The sequence below is a fragment of the Doryrhamphus excisus genome, linkage group LG1 (assembly GCF_037039965.1).
Source record: "Doryrhamphus excisus strain RoL-2023G ecotype Guam linkage group LG1, RoL_Dexc_Guam_v1.1, whole genome shotgun sequence".
In the NCBI taxonomy this organism is placed as follows: Eukaryota; Metazoa; Chordata; class Actinopteri; order Syngnathiformes; family Syngnathidae; genus Doryrhamphus; species Doryrhamphus excisus.
Genome location: NC_136357.1, coordinates 28,220,685 through 28,239,654, shown reverse-complemented (window position 1 = coordinate 28,239,654; position 18,970 = coordinate 28,220,685). Strand labels below are relative to the sequence as shown.

At 38.3% G+C, this 18,970-nt stretch overlaps 1 protein-coding gene across 1 annotated transcript in view; it reads right to left on the bottom strand.

Annotated features, from left to right (window-relative positions):
- Window positions 1–6,796: 6,796 nt before the first annotated feature.
- Window positions 6,797–18,970, bottom strand: part of samd4a (sterile alpha motif domain containing 4A) — a 35,352-nt gene continuing 23,178 nt past the window's right edge. Inside the window, exons 8-14 of the mRNA XM_078793164.1 lie at window positions 18,838–18,923; window positions 17,417–17,535; window positions 17,077–17,284; window positions 14,145–14,271; window positions 11,716–11,799; window positions 11,216–11,280; window positions 6,797–6,987 (exon numbers count right to left, since the gene is read on the bottom strand). Coding sequence (XP_078649290.1) covers window positions 6,898–6,987; window positions 11,216–11,280; window positions 11,716–11,799; window positions 14,145–14,271; window positions 17,077–17,284; window positions 17,417–17,535; window positions 18,838–18,923 — 779 coding nt within the window. The 3' untranslated portion in view covers window positions 6,797–6,897. The remainder of the gene's footprint in view (window positions 6,988–11,215; window positions 11,281–11,715; window positions 11,800–14,144; window positions 14,272–17,076; window positions 17,285–17,416; window positions 17,536–18,837; window positions 18,924–18,970) is intronic.

The following is an 18,970-nucleotide window of genomic DNA, read 5'->3' as shown; positions in this document are numbered from 1 at the left end:
AACAACAAAACAAAACAAAGCAGAGCGTAAGACAAAGCCAAAGATACAAAACAGCAAATGCAGTGGGGGGGAATAATCATAATCATAATCAAATAATCATTTGATACTTTGCTGGTAAAGTTCTATTGAGGGGTGGTGGTTGGGGGGGGGCAAATATTTATTAACTCGATCAACTTTTTTTTTTGTCCTTGATAGCCTCTCGAGCTGCAACAACTAATCGATGATTAATCAATTATGCAATTAATTAAAATGTAAATATTTATTTAATATTTTCCAAACTTTCTTGTTGAATTATCTCGGTAACTTGTTGTAATATTATGGCCTTATTCCCATATTTTGACTTTACTTCCATAGTATTAATCCTTCCCGACCCCAACAAATGTTTTTTTTCTTTAATATTTCTATTCTATGCTACTAATAATATTTTTCCTCACAGTATTCAGTTTTTTTTTCTTGTAGGATTAGTGGCTTTTTTTGTGAGAATTCTCTTAATAATTTATATTTTATATTTTTATTGGTAATTACAAAAAATTTTGACTTGATTTTGGTTACATTTTCCACAATCCCAAAATTATAACTTTGTTCATTGTTTTGTTTCTTTCTCATAATATTACAACTTTAAAAAATCTTGATTAATCTTTATTATCTATTTTAATTAATTTATTTTCGTTTAGTTTCTTCCTCATAATATTACAACTTTAAAAATCTATTAATCTTTTATTATCTATTTTAATTAATGAATTTATTTGTTTAGTTTCTTCCTCATAATATTACAACTTTAGAAATCTATTAATCTTTATTATTATCTATTTTAATTAATTAATTTTATTTTGTTTCTTTCTCATAATATTACAACTTTAAAAATCTTTATAAATCTTTATTATTATCTATTTTAATTAATGAATTTATTTGTTTAGTTTCTTCCTCATAATATTACAACTTTAAAAATCTATTAATCTTTATTATTATCTATTTTAATTAATTAATTTTTTTTGTTTCTTTCTCATAATATTACAACTTTAAAAATCTTTATTATCTGTTTTAATTAATTAATTTATTTGTTTTGTTTCATATAATATTACAATTTTAAAAATCTTCATTAATCTTTATTATCTATTTTAATGAATGAATTTATTTGTTTTGTTTCTTTCTCATAATATTACAACTTTAAAAATCTTCATAAATCTTTATTATTATCTATTTAAATTTATTTTATTTATTTCAATCCAATATTTCAATTTAATGAAGTTATTTTTCCTCAATTGTATGTTTTTCTCTTTACTTTACAGCTTTTTTTCTCTCAATATTTGGACAAATTACTGCTGATTTATTGGCTTTTTGCTGCCCCCCCCCTTGCAACACAAGCCAATTAAAAAATAGTCGCTCTCCGCAAATGCCCCCACGAGAACCACTTTGGACCCCCGTGGTCTAGAGTCTAACCGATGACTTTATTCATAACAAAAATAAAGTTGTAATGGCCTCTTTGTGTTGCAATAAACAATAAACAAATACATATTTCCCCACACTGCGTATGCCTGAAAAGTACATGGATGCTGTTGGTGTAATACTGCAGTTCACAAACGACTTTAAAGTCAGTATTTGGTTTGAACGTATGGAAGCATCCGAGACCATCCGAGACCGTCCGATGCCGCCGTTTGCAAGTCACATGGACACATCATAATGAAACCAAAAACACCCGAAATCTGCGTGGAGAGTCTCAGTCATCCAGGTTCAAGCTCATCTGTGTACTGGTCTTTAGTCTTGTAGGGTGAACGTGTTTCACTTTAATCCAAAAGGAGTCTTTGGTTCGACATGTTTGGGGGTAGGTCTTTCCTCTTCTGGGTACCGGTCTGTGTGGGTACAGGAGGTTTTTCTGTGGACGGCTCAGGCATCTAGTCCGGGTACGCACCCTGGGGGAGACCACAGTTGGCCTGGGGAACACCTGGGGAGACTCCCGCCCCTGTTTCCGTTAGAACCGTTCATCATAACACAAGGCCGCAGAATAACATAGTCATCGGTCACATTTGGTTACTCGCATGTGAGAACACGTGGGACACGCCCACCCAGAGACCGAAATATCGGAATTCTGTAACTGGCACATTTTGAACTGAAGAAGCCCTTTTGGATTAAAGTGAATGTCTTCCCGGAACCCCAACTAGAAGTCCAGTTGATTTTAAAATTGTTGTGGACTCCTGGACACGTCCTTGACTCAGCCCCCCCCCCTTATTCCCACCCTGAAGTACCTACAGTACCATGTACCCAGTCCCTATGGTAATGTTAGCTAATGGAAGGCAAGGGTCAGAGAACCAACCATCTCCAATACTGCAATACTTCGGCCACTTACAGTAGTGTCGGGAAAACCATTACCATAATTTCCAAAATTTGTTAAAAAAAAAATTAAAATAAAACACCGTGTACTTTAACAAGTCATAATTCAACATTTGGTAAATCGGAAATTGAACTTATCGTGATACGGTAACATAGCTAGCATACGTACGTCCATGTTTTGGTAGCATAGACTACAATGTCTCGATAAGCCCAAACATCCGCATACAACCTGTTTATGCGGCTAATGCTAACAAGACACGCGGCCATTTAACTTTGCGCAACTTTGTCCAGGCAGCTCAGCACAATACGGCTAACAACGATAACAATTACGGATGTTAAACGACGACTTGAAACAACACTTGTACCATGGATAAAAGTTTTTAATGGTGGGGAAAAAAATGTTGCATTATGGGAAGGCATCGTTCCCGCTATATAGTATGTGAGGAAGTGGTAACTGCGCTCCCAATTCTACTGAATTTCTACTGAATGTTAGCTATGCTAGCGATACGAGTCACAAATGAAACGGTCACAATCAACAAAAAACATCAAAAGTCAAAAACAAGGGTTAATATTTGAGATGTTTGTATGGTCACCAGCCATAACTTGTTAATACATACCGGTACTTTTAAATAACAATACACCTAAATCGAGTACAAGTATGAGCTCTGCAGAAAAAATAAAGAATAAATAAGTATGTTTAAGTACTGAAATTTATAGCAAAGGTTTATCGCCATGCTGATGCTGATGATGTCACCGGCGGAGGCGCACAGTGAGCCTGAAGGTTTCTAACGTGAGTCCGTCCACGCATGAGTGAAGCGGGTTCATGTGGCGTTCGCGTCACGGAGGCGAGGAACCGAACGGAATTTAATGCGACAAAGAGATCGGGAAAAACGATAAACACAGACGTCATCTGAATGTGACACAAATGGAATACAGTAGATCCCCGCCTTTTTTATTTGGAGGGGGGGGGGGTAATTGTTATGCTAGTAAAAATAGCCATTTTTTTTACACACAGCTAATTTTGTATCAACATTTGCAATAAGAATGTTGATTGTTTGTAACCAAACAACTACACAGTTATGGTGCGTTCAAGGACTCAAAAACATGATCGGTGAAGCACAAGACATAATGCTGTGGGGTGCTGGAGCCTATCCCAGCTGTCATTTGGGCGACAGGCGGGGTAGGGTACACCCTGGACTGGTGGCCAGCCAATCACAGGGCACATATAGACAAACAACCATTCACACTCACATTCATACCTATGGACAATTTGGAGTTGCTAATTAACCTAGCATGTTTTTGGACCCTCAGAGATGGCCGAGGGTGGAATTGAACCCTGGTCTGGTAACCACTCGTCCACCGTGCAGCCCTCAATTTAGTCATGTTTGTCTATAAGGCAGGAAGACCACTGATTAAATTGACTTAAGATTTGTCCGATCAAAATACAAGGCTTCTTCCTGAATCATTCATTCATTCATTTTCTCAGGGATGGCTGAGGATGGGCTTGAACCCTGGTCTCCTAGCTGCGAGGTCTGCACGCTAACCACTTGACCACCGCGCCACCAAATTATTAACATATGTAAATATTTTTTTTTTAATTGACCAAAAATTCTTACGTTTGTGGGCTGAATGGTGAAAGTACGGGGATCCACTGTACTGTACTTCCATCATGAAGTACAACGTCTACACTGTGTACTTAGTTCACTAATAACGACGACTGCGGTAGTTTCCCGACGCTTCTTCCTCTCGTCGCTAACGTTTCAGCTCTAGTTGCTTCTCAGCCGCCATTATTTCAAAATGGCGACAACGGGGGGTAGTAAGCGTCCACATAGGTCCAAGTCTCGCTCAGCCGGGACCCGCCATGAATTAAACACGACTGAAGTTACTGATAATTGTCACTTCAGTCACCACTATTCAGTGTTACTACACAAGAACCAGCTAACTAGCTAACTAAGCTAACTAGCTTATTGATAGTTGCGTTTTGGTAGCATAACGAAGCTCTAAGAGACGTCTCAGGTCATTAGCCTTGCTCGAGATCCAGCAAAGATCAAAACAAACATCCAAAAACTGCTTTGGTCCTTTTAAATGTGTTGATGGGGAAAAAAAGGGGCACCGAAACGGAATCGAACTTCTCTGGTGGTGGACCGGAAAACGGTCATTGGGTGTTTTGGTACTGACGGCTGAGAAGCAAATCACCGTGCCGGGACTTTGTCCGTTTGGATCTTCTCCTCTCGTATTATTAGAAGTGCAGCATAGAAAAGAAAGTACAATAGCAATAAAAGAATGAATAATAATAATAATAATAATAATAACCATCACACATCATTAGTGTTTCCTAAACGCCTCAGTCATTGGATGAAAACAAACAACTTTTCAACCACCGACAATATTTGGCCTCTTTATAGAGCGGTCAGGTGACCATGCACCGCCACTAAACTTTTTGGGCCTGTAGGTGGCAGTATCTACAGTCTCTGGGACAAGCAGCCCCTTCATGGACTTGACTGACTGGCTGGCTTACAAGGCTGTGTTTCAATTCACTCACTTCTATACTTAATTAAGAAATTAATTAAGGGTCTCCCATGTTGCAAACCTCATTTTTCCTCACTCCGCATTTCAAATGTTCCTTTATGCTAATAAAGTTAGCCTACGTAGCTTAAATCACCCTTGTTTTACAAAGGTTGTTGGTTTTTTTAACCCTTAGATGCATGAGTGACAGGACCCTACACTCCTCCATAAGTGGGTCAAAAATCACACATACTAGAATCAAGGCCTTTTTATGCCATTTTGGTTATATTATATGAATAATATTATAATATAATATGATATAAAAATAATACTCAAAGGTTCTGATTGGATTCCATAGAAAATACATGCGGGTCATTTTTGACCCACTTATGGAAGGTTGGGGAAGTACCACAAAAACTAAAATTTCTTAAAATTTATAAAAGTTAAAAATGTGAATGGTATGATATAAAAAACATGTTTTTTGAGGAATACCTGGAATATGAAATGATAAAAAATTTTAATTATGAAGATATTTCAAGAAAACAACCTGACCAGGTCATTTTTGACCCACTTATGGAAGGTTGGGGTAGTAACACAAAAACTAAAATTTCTTAAAATTTATAAAAGGTAAGTTAAAAATTTGAATGGCATGATATCAAAAACATGTTTTTTTAGGAATACCTGGACTATGAAATTATGATCATTTTTAATTACGAAGATATTTCAAGAAAACAACCTGACCGAGTCATTTTTGACCCACTTACGGAAGGTTGGGGTAGTAACACAAAAACTAAAATTTCTTAAAATTTATAAAAGGTAAGTTAAAAATTTGAATGGCATGATATCAAAAACATGTTTTTTTTAGGAATACCTGGACTATGAAATGATGATCATTTTTAATTACGAAAATATTTCAAGAAAACAACCCAACCAAGTCATTTTTGACCCACTTACGGAAGGTTGGGGTAGTAACACAAAAATTAAAATTTATAAAAGGTAAGTTAAAAATTTGAATGGCATGATATCAAAAACATGTTTTTTTGAGGAATACCTGGACTATGAAATTATAGCAATTTTTAATTACGAAAATATTTCAAGAAAACAACCTGACCGGGTGATTTTTGACCCACTTATGCATCTAAGGTTTAAACAACATAAACAAAAAAAAAATCCCAGTATCGGAACATGCATACAAAATCCCATTGGTAATACAGCTGTATTTATCTCCCATTTACATGTGTGAAAAAACTCCACTAATCCTCTGAATCTGAGAGTGGATACAATATAAGCTAAAGATAAAAACCATATGCAACCGACCAGTCACTTCCTCTTCCGCTCGCAGGACATACAAAATACACGATTCCACGTGACGTCCTCTCCCTCCGTCATTTTAAGGACATCAAAAGGTCCGGCCTCTGATGTTTCGCTCCGTCAAAACATCCACTTCCTTTTCCAGATCCAGAACCCCCCCACACACTTTTTATCGTGTCAACTCATTCCCTTCAACCTTCTTCTTCTTTTTCCGCGTCTCCATCACTTAATTTACATGTTTTCTTCAAGCCTTGGATAAATATAATAAAGTATAGCATGTTGTTGTAAACTAGCACGATGGCTACTCATGGGGTGTAAAGCTGGCACTCAAAATACTGAAACCCATACCTGATTTCTTTCTGTACCCTTTAAAAGTAGCATCATTATGTAAACAAAGACAAGGGGCCGTTTTTTCTCCCAAAACCTACTAATGTACAGGGACCAAATGGGCCTCAATGGGCCCGGATCCCCAGGCCGGGCGTCTCCTGCTTCGCTGATGTGTCGGTTGTAGTGCTTCTGATCTCCTGAGAGGGCGCCGTTCTCTCTCTCACACATACACACCTGTCAGACCTTGTTCTCTTCCACCCCCCCACAGTTGTCGGTCACAACAGGAAGTGTGTTTTTCCGACCCCCCACACCCCCGCATGTCAATGCAGCCAGTGTGACGGCATGTGATTCTTTGACGCCCCCCTTTTTTTGCTTGGAGCTCTACCTTTTTGGCTACAGGAAGAGGGCACCGGAGGGCACGGGACCTCAGGGTGACTTGTTGTGGGAGGGCCCTCGCGAAGCTTCTGACGCGCTTCCGGCCCCCGTTTCATATTGTTGACGTGCGATCGGCACCGTCTGAGGATGGAGAGCACACAAAGACGGCTTGTTAGTATTAATACACCGGAACATACGCTTTTACCGTGGATAAAAGGCGGAATTCATACTCGTGTCACCGTGTTTAAAGTCGCCGTGAACCCGTAATTTCATTTCAACATGCGTCAGATTACAATTGAACGCATCACATAATTAGTTCACAGTTCCACATGTCCGAAAGGAGTAGGAAGAAGCAAAGCTTATTAAATCCTACCCCTCCATCTGGTACTTTTACAATCAGTAACTGTTACATTTGTTCACTTCCTGCTTTCATAATAATTTTTATTAATTCATTTTCTTCCACTTATCCTCACAAGGGTCACGGGGGGGGGGGGGGGGGGGGGGCTGGAGCCTATCCCAGCTGTCTTCAGGCGAGAGACAGGGTACACCCTGGACTGGTGGCCAGCCAATCACAGGGCACATATAGACAAACAACCATTCACCCTCACATTCATACCTATGGACAATTTGGAGTCGCTAATTAACCTAGCATGTTTTTTGTAATGTGGGAGGAAACCGGAGTACCCGGAAAAAACCCACGCAAAGTCCACACACAGATGGCCGAGGGTGGAATTGAACCCTGGTCTCCTAGCTGTGAGGCCTACATTTAGCCCTCAATTTAGTCATGTTTGTCTATAAGGCAGGAAGACCATTGATCAAATTTACTTAAGATTCCGGTTTCCTCCCACATTCCAAAAAACATGCTAGGTTAATTAGCGACTCCAAATTGTCCATAGGTATGAATGTGAGTGTGAATGGTTGTTTGTCTATATGTGCCCTGTGATTGGCTGGCCACCAGTCCAGGGTGTACCCTGCCTCTCTCTCGCCCGAAGACAGCTGGGATAGGCTCCAGCACCCCTTAGCAACCTAGCAAACAGGAAGCCCTCTATTAAGCTAGGAGAATACACATCTGCAAGTTGAAATATTACATGTGGAGTACCCCAGGGGTCAATACTGGAACCAAAACTGTAGTAGTCTCCAGTGTTAAAATGTGAAAAATAAGACTATATGTGTCCTGTGATTGGCTGGCCACCAGTCCAGGGTGTACCCCGCCTCTCGCCTGAAGACAGCTGGGATAGGCTCCAGCACCCCTCGCGACCCTTGTGAGGATAAGCGGTAGAAAATAAATAAATGAATGAATGATTGTTCATGTTGGCGACTCCAAATTGTCTATAAGTATGAATGTGAATGAATGATTAATCATGATTAATCATGATTAAATATGTGAATTTATTGACAGCTTTATTATTAACACAGTAATGTTTTATTCACACGGTGTAGTTTGGCCCCATAACTACTAGGTTTGGGTTTGCAGCTGGTGTGTGTTACAGTGTTTACAGTCCCCCCCTGCTAATTAATGAACATAATGGCGGCACATACAGTGATCACCTACTAATTCATGATGAATTTTAAAATATGCATGGATCCTTGTAAAGATGTCTGCATGCTAGGACAACACGTCTGTGACATGCGTGTTTAAGAGTACGTATATAAGTAAAATAAGTTTTTGGTTCTTGGACCGGACGTAGTATAGTTCTATAGTTCCACCTTAGCGGAGGTTGCTAATGTTTGTGTTTTGAATGCATATGCATATGTTGGATGCAAGAGTGGAAGCAAGGTCCTACGTTCTATTAATTGGTGCTGTTCTGGGCCTTCTCGACACACACATACACACATACACACACATACACACACATACACAAATACACACACATATACACAAAGCAGCACTTGTCAAAGGTTCCGTATGGAGAACTGAGGTCCTTCTGTGTTCACCTCAGTTGGGTGGAAATGACCGTAACCCTTGGCTAAATCATTTTTCACACACATTCATACTCCCAACCATTACCTGATAATATTTCATCACTTATGTTGGATTGGTTTTCACCTTCTAAATACACTTAAAAAAAACATTATTAGAGCCCTCCAGACATGAAATAGCACCCCTATGGTCACCTTTCTACTCTTATTACAGCACAGAATATGATTCACTTTAAATGATTGTTATTTATTCAAAGTTCTTGAAATGATCTGTGCTGTACATTGTTGTTCATATTTGATGATCTATCTATCTAGTATATATCTATCTAGTATCTATCTAGTATATATCTATATATCTATCTATCAGTATATATCTATCTATCTAGTATATATAACTAGTATCTATATATCTATCTATCTAGTATCTATATATCTATCTATCTAGTATCTATATATCTATCTATCTAGTATCTATATATCTATCTATCTAGTATCTATATATCTAGTATCTATTTAGCATATATCTAGTATCTAGTATCTATCTATCTAGTATATATCTAGTATCTATCTATCTAGTATCTATCTATCTATCTAGTATCTATATATCTATCTATCTAGTATCTATATATCTATCTATCTAGTATCTATCTATCTAGTATATATCTAGTATCTATCTATCTAGTATCTATCTATCTAGTATCTATCTATCTATCTATCTATCTAGTATCTATCTATCTAGTATCTATCTATCTATCTAGTATCTATCTATCTAGTATCTATCTATCTAGTATCTATCTATCTAGTATCTATCTATCTAGTATCTATCTATCTAGTATCTATCTATCTAGTATCTATCTATCTAGTATCTATCTATCTAGTATCTATCTATCTAGTATCTATCTATCTAGTATCTATCTAGTATCTATCTATCTAGTATCTATCTAGTATCTATCTATCTAGTATCTATCTAGTATCTATCTATCTAGTATCTATCTATCTAGTATCTATCTATCTAGTATATATCTATCTATCTATCTAGTGTCTATCTATCTATCTATCTAGTGTCTATCTATCTATCTATCTAGTGTCTATCTATCTATCTATCTATCTATCTATCTAGTATCTATCTATCTATCTATCTATCTAGTATCTATCTATCTATCTATCTAGTATCTATCTATCTATCTATCTAGTATCTATCTATCTATCTATCTAGTATCTATCTAGTATCTATCTATCTAGTATCTATCTAGTATCTATCTATCTAGTATCTATCTATCTAGTATCTATCTAGTATCTATCTATCTAGTATCTATCTAGTATCTATCTATCTAGTATCTATCTAGTATCTATCTATCTAGTATCTATATATCTCTCTATCTAGTATCTATATATCTCTCTATCTAGTATCTATATATCTCTCTATCTAGTATCTATCTATCTAGTATCTATATATCTATCTATCTAGTATCTATATATCTATCTAGTATCTATATATCTATCTAGTATCTATATATCTATCTAGTATCTATCTATCTAGTATACATCTATCTAGTATACATCTATCTATCTATATATCTAGTATCTATCTATATATCTAGTATCTATCTATATATCTAGTATCTATCTATATATCTAGTATCTATCTATATATCTAGTATCTATCTATATATCTAGTATCTATCTATCTATCTAGTATCTATCTATCTATCTATCTAGTATCTATCTATCTATCTATCTAGTATCTATCTATCTATCTAGTATATATCTATCTATCTAGTATCTATATATATATATAGTATCTATATATCTATCAATATCTATCTAGTATCTATCTATCTAGTATCTACGTATCTATCTAGTAGTATCTAGTATCTATCTATTATGGCAATAAAGTAAAAAAAAAAGTTTAAAAAAAGCATAATTGGAACAAAAAAATCTGTAATTTCATGAGAATAAAGTCCAAATATGAAATGATTTGAAGAGAATCAACTCAAACTCCTAATGAGGAAAAATGTCATTTACTACGTAGCCCAGTTATGACAAACAAAGTAGTACCGTAAAATACACTTTTTCCACTAGCGTACATCAAAATGTTGCCAATATACGTATATATATTTTTTTGTTTTGCATATCTACATGCGTTGTTTATCAAAGTATCTCTTGCGTCTCACTGTGGCCCTCGCTGGAAAAAGTTAGGACACCCCTGATACAAACCTACGCATACAAATGCCATCTTGACCTTGCATGCAACTCCAATTAGACAATTAATCAACAATTTTGGTCGTCGATTAATCCTTTCATATTTTCTTTAGTTAGGGGTCTAGGGCCCTTCAGCCTCATTGTTGAGGCTCCCTTTTTCCCGAGCTGAGTGATTTTTATTTATTTTTATTTTATTTAAGTGAAGAAAATGTGTATTTTTGAAAAGAGTTTTAAATATCCAACTCACCGCATGTCCCTGAATGCATCTAGACTGCGTTCTGACTGCTGATTGGATGAGCAAGGGAAGGGGGTCTGTGTTTTCAGTCAGTGAGACACAAAAAAAAGACATCTTGTTGAGTCTTTGATAAAAAATGTAATAAACGCTCAATGACTCGATAATAATAAAAAAAATTTAAAAAAATTTAAAATAAAAAAAATTTAGCTGTATATTGCGAAATTTTGCCACTCCAAGATATGTTTTATTTTGATGGTAAAGGTTGCCAACCCCTGGTTTACGGCCTAAACCAAACTTTTTCCACCAAGGGCCGCATATGGAAGAGTCCAAGGGTCCGACTAAATAGTCATATTTTGCGGCTAAAATTTTTCCAACTACCAGAGCAGATTGTGCTTTACAGTAAATATTGACGTACATGAAGTACACACGGGGGTGCTCGTATTTGTGTAATAATTGTATCTCAAATGCTAACGTTTTTGTCGTAAAGACCAACAAGATAAAAACTGCCTTACCTCCCAAGGCGTGCTCCGTCATACTCAGACATAAGGATTCAAGGCGATTGTTGATGTCTGGCTCTGTAGCCGGCAACTGAAGATCTACATGGATGGGGAAGGAGGGGGGGGGCAGCATAAGTAGTTTAGTAAGCTAAACAAGTTCACTTAAACACTTAGCACTTATTCTAAGATCAAAAATGTATTTCAAATGAAGTGAGGTCGAGGGACAAAGAAGCAAAAAAAAAATTACCACTTCCACACTAAATGAGAGGACAACCTTTTGCACTCGATCTCATGTCATGCAATGTTTGTCATAGCCAATGTAGAGGGACGACTATAGGCTGGGGGGGTACACCCTGGACTGGTGGCCAGCCAATCACAGGGCACATATAGACAAACAACCATTCACACTCACATTCATACCTATGGACAATTTGGAGTCGCTAATTAACCTAGCATGTTTTTTTTGGAATGTGGGAGGAAACCGGAGTACTCGGAGAAAACCCACGCATGCACGGGGAGAACATGCAAATTCCACATAGAGATGGCCGAGGGAGGAATTGAACCTGGGTCTCCTAAAAAAAAAAACATACGTAAGTAGCACTGGAGTATAAGTTGCACAAGGCCAAAAATGAATAATTAGGTAGAAAAAACATACGTAAGTAGCACTGGAGTATCAGTCGCACAGCTAGCTAGCTAGCTAGCTCGCATTTATTATTATGCATTTTCGCATTTATTATTATTAAAAAAAAAACTTATTCCATCTGCGATTAAATACGATTAATTGTGAATCAACTATGGACAAAAAATGTGATTAATCACGATTTATTTATTTTAATCGATTGACAGCCCTAATATAACCGCAACTGGGTTTCAGATGACCAGGAGATGATTCCGTCAGTAGTATGAGTACGCGGAGAAAACCCACGCATGCACGGGTAGAACATGCAAACTCCACACAGAGATGGCCGAGGGCGGAATTGAACCCGGGTCTCCTAGCTGTGAGGTCTGCACGCTAACCACTCGACCACCGTGCCGCCTTTCCTATTGGTATTCATTTTTAAATCTCCCAGGTAACAGTCGGGTTGGCTGTTTTTGATACGGGAGGAGGTTAGCTCGAGGTTGAGCAGTGTAAGAAGGGCGTGTCGGGTATATATTTTGAACCGTTGCAACCAAGCTATTCAGTCTTAGCCCGAGTGTGGCCAGTGAAAATCCCTTGTGGTGAGAGAGAAAGAGAGAGAGAAAGAGAGAGAGAGAGAGAAGCTAAGTTAGGCGGTCATCCACAGTCAACTATTTATAGGCTCCAATGATCTGCCACTAGTCGGCCTCCAAATGACATTGACTCTCTCAGTGGCCTTATCCTATCCCAACTATGCTTTATGTCTATTGTGCTGCGTCAGCATTATTGTGCTGATTTGTCAAAAGGAGGGGAAGATGAGGGCAGGTCAGGCAGCCAAGTGGGCCAAGGAGTTGTCCTCGCTGCACAAAGAGCCTCATTGTGGAACTCTTTCAACTTCCCAGACCCTTCCTCTCTCACTCTCTCACACATACATAACATCACCTCCGTTTGGGAGTTTCATTCCCGATTCTTTGCACTGGGAAAGTGGAGGAAGACCGTGGTAGAATTGAGACCGCAAACGCCACGACCTGAATCCGAGTGGATATTGGCCCGACGTCCTGACTGATTTTTTTATCGAGGATGTTTTTGTCCCGTACAAATTTATACCACCTTCTTATCGGCGAGAACATCTCTATTTAAAGCAGCAATTTTCCGGTTTCCTCCCACATTCCAAAAAAAAAAACATGCTAGGTTAATTAGCCACTCCAAATTGTCCATGTTTTTTGGAATGTGGGAGGAAACCGGAGTACCCCGGAAAAAACCCACGCAAAGTCCACACAGAGATGGCCGAGGGTGGAATTGAACCCTGGTCTCCTAGCTGTGAGGCCTACATTTAGCCCTCAATTTAGTCATGTTTGTCTATAAGGCAGGATGACCATTGATCAAATTTACTTAAGATTCCGGTTTCCTCCCACATTCCAAAAAAACATGCTAGGTTAATTAGCGACTCCAAATTGTCCATATGTATGAATGTGAGTGTGAATGGTTGTTTGTCTATATGTGCCCTGTGATTGGCTGGCCACCAGTCCAGGGTGTACCCCCACACTACAGTCGTCCCTCTATATTGGCTATGACGAACATTGCATGACATGAGATCGAGTGCAAAAGGTTGTCCTCTCATTTAGTGTGGAAGTGGTATTTTTTTTGCTTCTTTGTCCCTCGACCTCACTTCATTTGAAATAAGTTTTTGATCTTAGAATAAGTTATTTGGAGGCTAAGTACCACTGTACTGCAAATCCTATCGAATCGTGAGAAAAAAGCTTGTTATACCAAAGTTGACTTAGGCATAAAGTTGTGAAATCAAAGAATATACGTTATGGTTTCCTACCAGCTTGTTGGAACATGACCATCGTTTGTGGCGTCGTGTGAACCGGCAGGGAGCGTGTCCGTTGCACGGAGCTGTGGCTTCGACTGGGCATACTGTTGCTGCCTCCGGGGTTGGCAAACCACAGACCCTGAAGAAAATATGAACAGGATTTGATGAACATGTCGGAAATACAGTATATCTGCGTTTTCCATAAGCACCGGCTCCTGGCAGGAATTGTTAAGTCCTCACTCCCAATACCTGGCTTGGAACTTTTATATTATACCGATGCCCCCGCTCCCCACTGGTGTAGGATTTGTGAATATTTTTTCATTTCTTTAATCATGCATGAAAGCACATGTATTATCTTTAATTAAAACAGACCGGAAAAACAGATGGAATAGGTGCAGATTCTGGAAGATCTAGAAAGCTTTCTGTGCGGGTTATTGCGGGTAGCTGTTCTATAGGTGTCCACAACTCAATACAAAAGGGCCGGAAATTAGCATCATGCCATATTCCGGAGTATAAGTCGCACAAGGCCAAAAATGCATAATTAGGAAGAAAAAACATACGTAAGTAGCACTGGAGTATAAGTCTCACAAGGGCAAAAATGCATAATTAGGTAGAAAAACATACGTAAGTAGCACTGGAGTATAAGTTGCACAAGGCCAAAAATGTATAATTAGGTAGAAAAACATACATAAGTAGCACTGGAGTATAAGTCGCAGAAGGCCAAAAATGCATAATTAGTTAGAAAAAACATACGTAAGTAGCACTGGAGTATAAGTTGCACAAGGGCAAAAATGCATAATTAGGTAGAAAAACATACGTAAGTAGCACTGGAGTATAAGTTGCACAAGGACAAAAATGTATAATTAGGTAGAAAAACATACGTAAGTAGCACTGGAGTATCAGTCACACAAGGCCAAAAATGCATAATTAGGTAGAAAAAACATACGTAAGTAGCACTGGAGTATAAGCTGCACAAGGGCAAAAATGTATAATTAGGTAGGAAAACATACGTAAGTAGCACTGGAGTATTAGTCACACAAGGCCAAAAATGCATAATTAGGTAGAAAAAAACATACGTAAGTAGCTCTGGAGTATAAGTCACACAAGGCCAAAAATGCATAGTAATAAATGCGAGCTAGCTAGCTGAGGTTTCCCCTACTTATAATAGTTAAAAACTTATTCCATCTGCGATTAACTACGATTAATTGTGAATCAACATGCAAACTCCACACAGAGAGAGGAATTGAACCCTGGTCTCCTAGCTGTGAGGTCTGTGCGCTAACCACTTGACCGCCGTGCCGCCCGACTATACATTTTATAGACTAATTTTGTTCATTTTCACCATAATAAGGAACAAAGTGAATGTCAACACAAGACAGGTACTTCCTGACAGGACAGAGACGTGATTTCGGTGCATGTTTATGAAAAATAGCAATTCCTACAATATAACTTAACATTATTTTCAAGTTTAAACCATGCTAAATTCCATGTAGCAGAAACCCTGCACATGTAGAACCTATAAAACACACACACATGATGCTCCACATCCAAAAATATGTCCCTGTGACCTGCCTATTTTACCTCTGACACCGCAATTTAGTCCTTCCCTGGTTCCCTCTTCCAACCCCCCCCCTCCTGGCCCTCCAGTGCCGCAGGCCAAGGAAAAACAGGAAATGCCTATGCACTGTTCTCACTGCCTTTCTCTCTCTCTCTCTAATATAAATACTATGTCGCTCTCTCTTTGGCCCCTCCCCTCAACAACACCTCCACCAAACAATGACTCACATACTCGTCTCGTACGTTGCATGCAGACCCGCACACACACGGAGGTGCAGAGCGAGGAAGAGGAACTGAGGTGTTTCCTCCCATTGTAAGGGACGTGTGTGTGTGTGTGTGTGTGTTTCCAATGAAATGGGTCAGCCCAGACCAAAGCGTGCCAGGATGAGCAAGAAATCGGCTCCACGGCTCCTCCTGTTTCAGCGTTGGGGCGCTGACGCAGGGCTTCTGGTATGCGGCCTGACTTCCCTGCAAGTTCCATCCACCTTCTTTCATTCGTCAAACACCGACACCCTTTTTTTTTCTTTCCCCTGCATTCTTATGTTATGAAATAAAAATGTGACTTTATATGGAATAAGTGATGAAGACGTCATTCTGCTATCCGGACTCTTGTAAACATCCTGGAACATATTGTTCCACATCTTCAAATGGTCTTTTGGAGACCAGAACTTGCGTATTTCAGGCAGCACATCAACAAACCGCTGGGGATTCACTCACACTGTTTTCATTTGATTACATTTATTATTATAAATATTCATTTGTAACTAAATACATACATACATATGTATGTGTATACATACATATATATGTATATATGTATATGTATGTGTGTATATATCTAAATATATATATATGTGTGTGTATATACATAGTATATTATTCCATCTGCGATTAAATGATTAATTGTGAGTTAACTATGGATGGAAAAAATGCAATTAATCACAATCAAATATTTTTTATTTTTATTTAATATTTAATATTTTTATTTAACTAAAAACATACATATATGTATACATATATTTGTACATGTGTGTATATATGTATATATATATACATATATGTATATATTCATATGTATATATGTATACATGTGTGTGTGTGTATATATATATATATATATATATACACACATGTACGTATATATGTATACATACGTATATACATATGTATGTATTTAGTTAAATAAGTTAAAATATTTGATTGTGATTAATTGCATTTTTTCCATCCATAGTTAACTCACAATTAATCATATTTAATCGCAGATGGAATAAGTAAAAAAAAAAAAAACAATAAAAATAAATAAAAAAACAAGCTGCTGGCCGCAAATGGTCCCCGATCCGCACTTGGGACACCCCTAAGGTAAGGTAACCCCTAAGGTTGGCCTCACCTGTTTCCCTTGCTTGGGCCCTGTGGGTGTGCTGCTGCTGCTCCGAGGCGTCGGCCCCAGCAAGCCTCCGCTGCCCAGCAGGCCCAGCCTTGCTCCTGGTAAGCTCCGAGAGGGCATCTGGAATTGCCGAAGGCTCCTTCTGGCCATGACGCTGCTCCCGACGCAGCTCGTAGTGGGAAGGGAGTTGGACTGACCAAATCCACGACTGCTGCACAACAAAAACACACATAAATATTCATATTCATATTCATGTATGCCACTCCAACAATAACAACAAGGAAGTGGTCCAACCGCAGTATGTAGTACTATAAACACCATATATACTATATATATACTATACCTCCGCTGCGGTCGATAACCTGCTATGTCAAGGAGCGTTTTTCTTGGAATGGCCCGGAACAGCCTCTGGACCTGTTGTTTCCATGACAACAGCCTCTTCTTCTGAGTCTCGCTAAACGACTGATGAGCAGGGGAACATGAGGGGTATAGAGTTGAGTGGAGAGTATATTATATATTATACTATATTATATATAATAGTACAGCATTCTACAGAAGTAGAACACCATGCGTACACATCAATACCGTATTTTATAGACTATAAGTCGCACAAGGCCAAAAATGCATAATTAGGTAAAAAAAAACATACATAAGTCGCACTGGAGTATAAGTCGCATTTTTTACAGGCAATTTATTTTTAACGACCGTATTTTCCGGACTATAAGTCGCTCCAGAATATAAGTCGCACAAGGCCAAAAATGCATAATTAGGTAGAAAAACAACATACATAAGTCCCACTGTAGTATAAGTTGCATTTTTTGCGGGTAACTACCGTATTTTCCGGACTATAAGTCGCTCCGGAATATAAGTCGCACAAGGCCAAAAATGCATAATTAGGTAGAAAAAATATATACATAAGTCGCTCCGGAGTATAAGTCGCACAAGGCCAAAAATGCATAATTAGGTAGAAGTCGCACTGGAGTATAAGTTGCATTTTTTGCGGGTAATTTATTTTTAACTATCTTATTTTCCGGAATATAAGTCGCTCGGAGTACAAGTCGCACAAGGCCAAAAATGCACAATTAGGTAGAAAAAAACATACATAAGTCGCACTGGACTATAAGTCGCATTTTTTGCGGGTAATTTATTTTTAACTATCTTATTTTCCGGACTATAAGTCGCTCAAGGCCAAAAATGCATAATTAGGTAGAAAAAAAACATACATAAGTCGCACTGGAGTATAAGTCGCATTTTTTGCGGGTAATTTATTTCTAAGTACCGTATTTTCCGGACTATAAGTCACTCCGGAATATAAGTCACACAAGGCCAAAATGCATAATTTGGTAGAAAAAAACATACATAAGTCACACTGGAGTATAAGTCGCATTTTTTGCGGGTAATTTATTACTACCATATTTTCCGGACTATAAGTCGCTCCAGAGTATAAGTCGCACAAAGCCAAAAATGGCGTGGGTTTTCTCCGGGTACTCCGATTTCCTCCCACATTCCAAAAACATGCTAGGTTAATTAGCGACTCCAAATTGTCCATAGGTATGAATGCGAGTGTGAATGGTTGTTTGTCTTTATGTGCCCTGTGATTGGCTGGCCACCAGTCCAGGGTGCGGATGTGACATAACCGACCTTTTTGCTTCTTTATGCGTGGTGTGTAGTTTTCCCGGACTATGTCGTGACAGCTAAACAAAACCTAGCAAGGTCGGAGGTGCTCAAGGCAACGTTAGATTACTGACGTTAAAGGATGCGCACCTCATGTATAAGGCACCTGTCAATCAGTTGCAGGTAGGAGCTGATGTTGTCCTCGTCTGACCTCGACACGAGTAGCTGAGTGCAAACTGGAAATAAGACGTAAGACAATGTTTATTTATGTAAGATAATAATA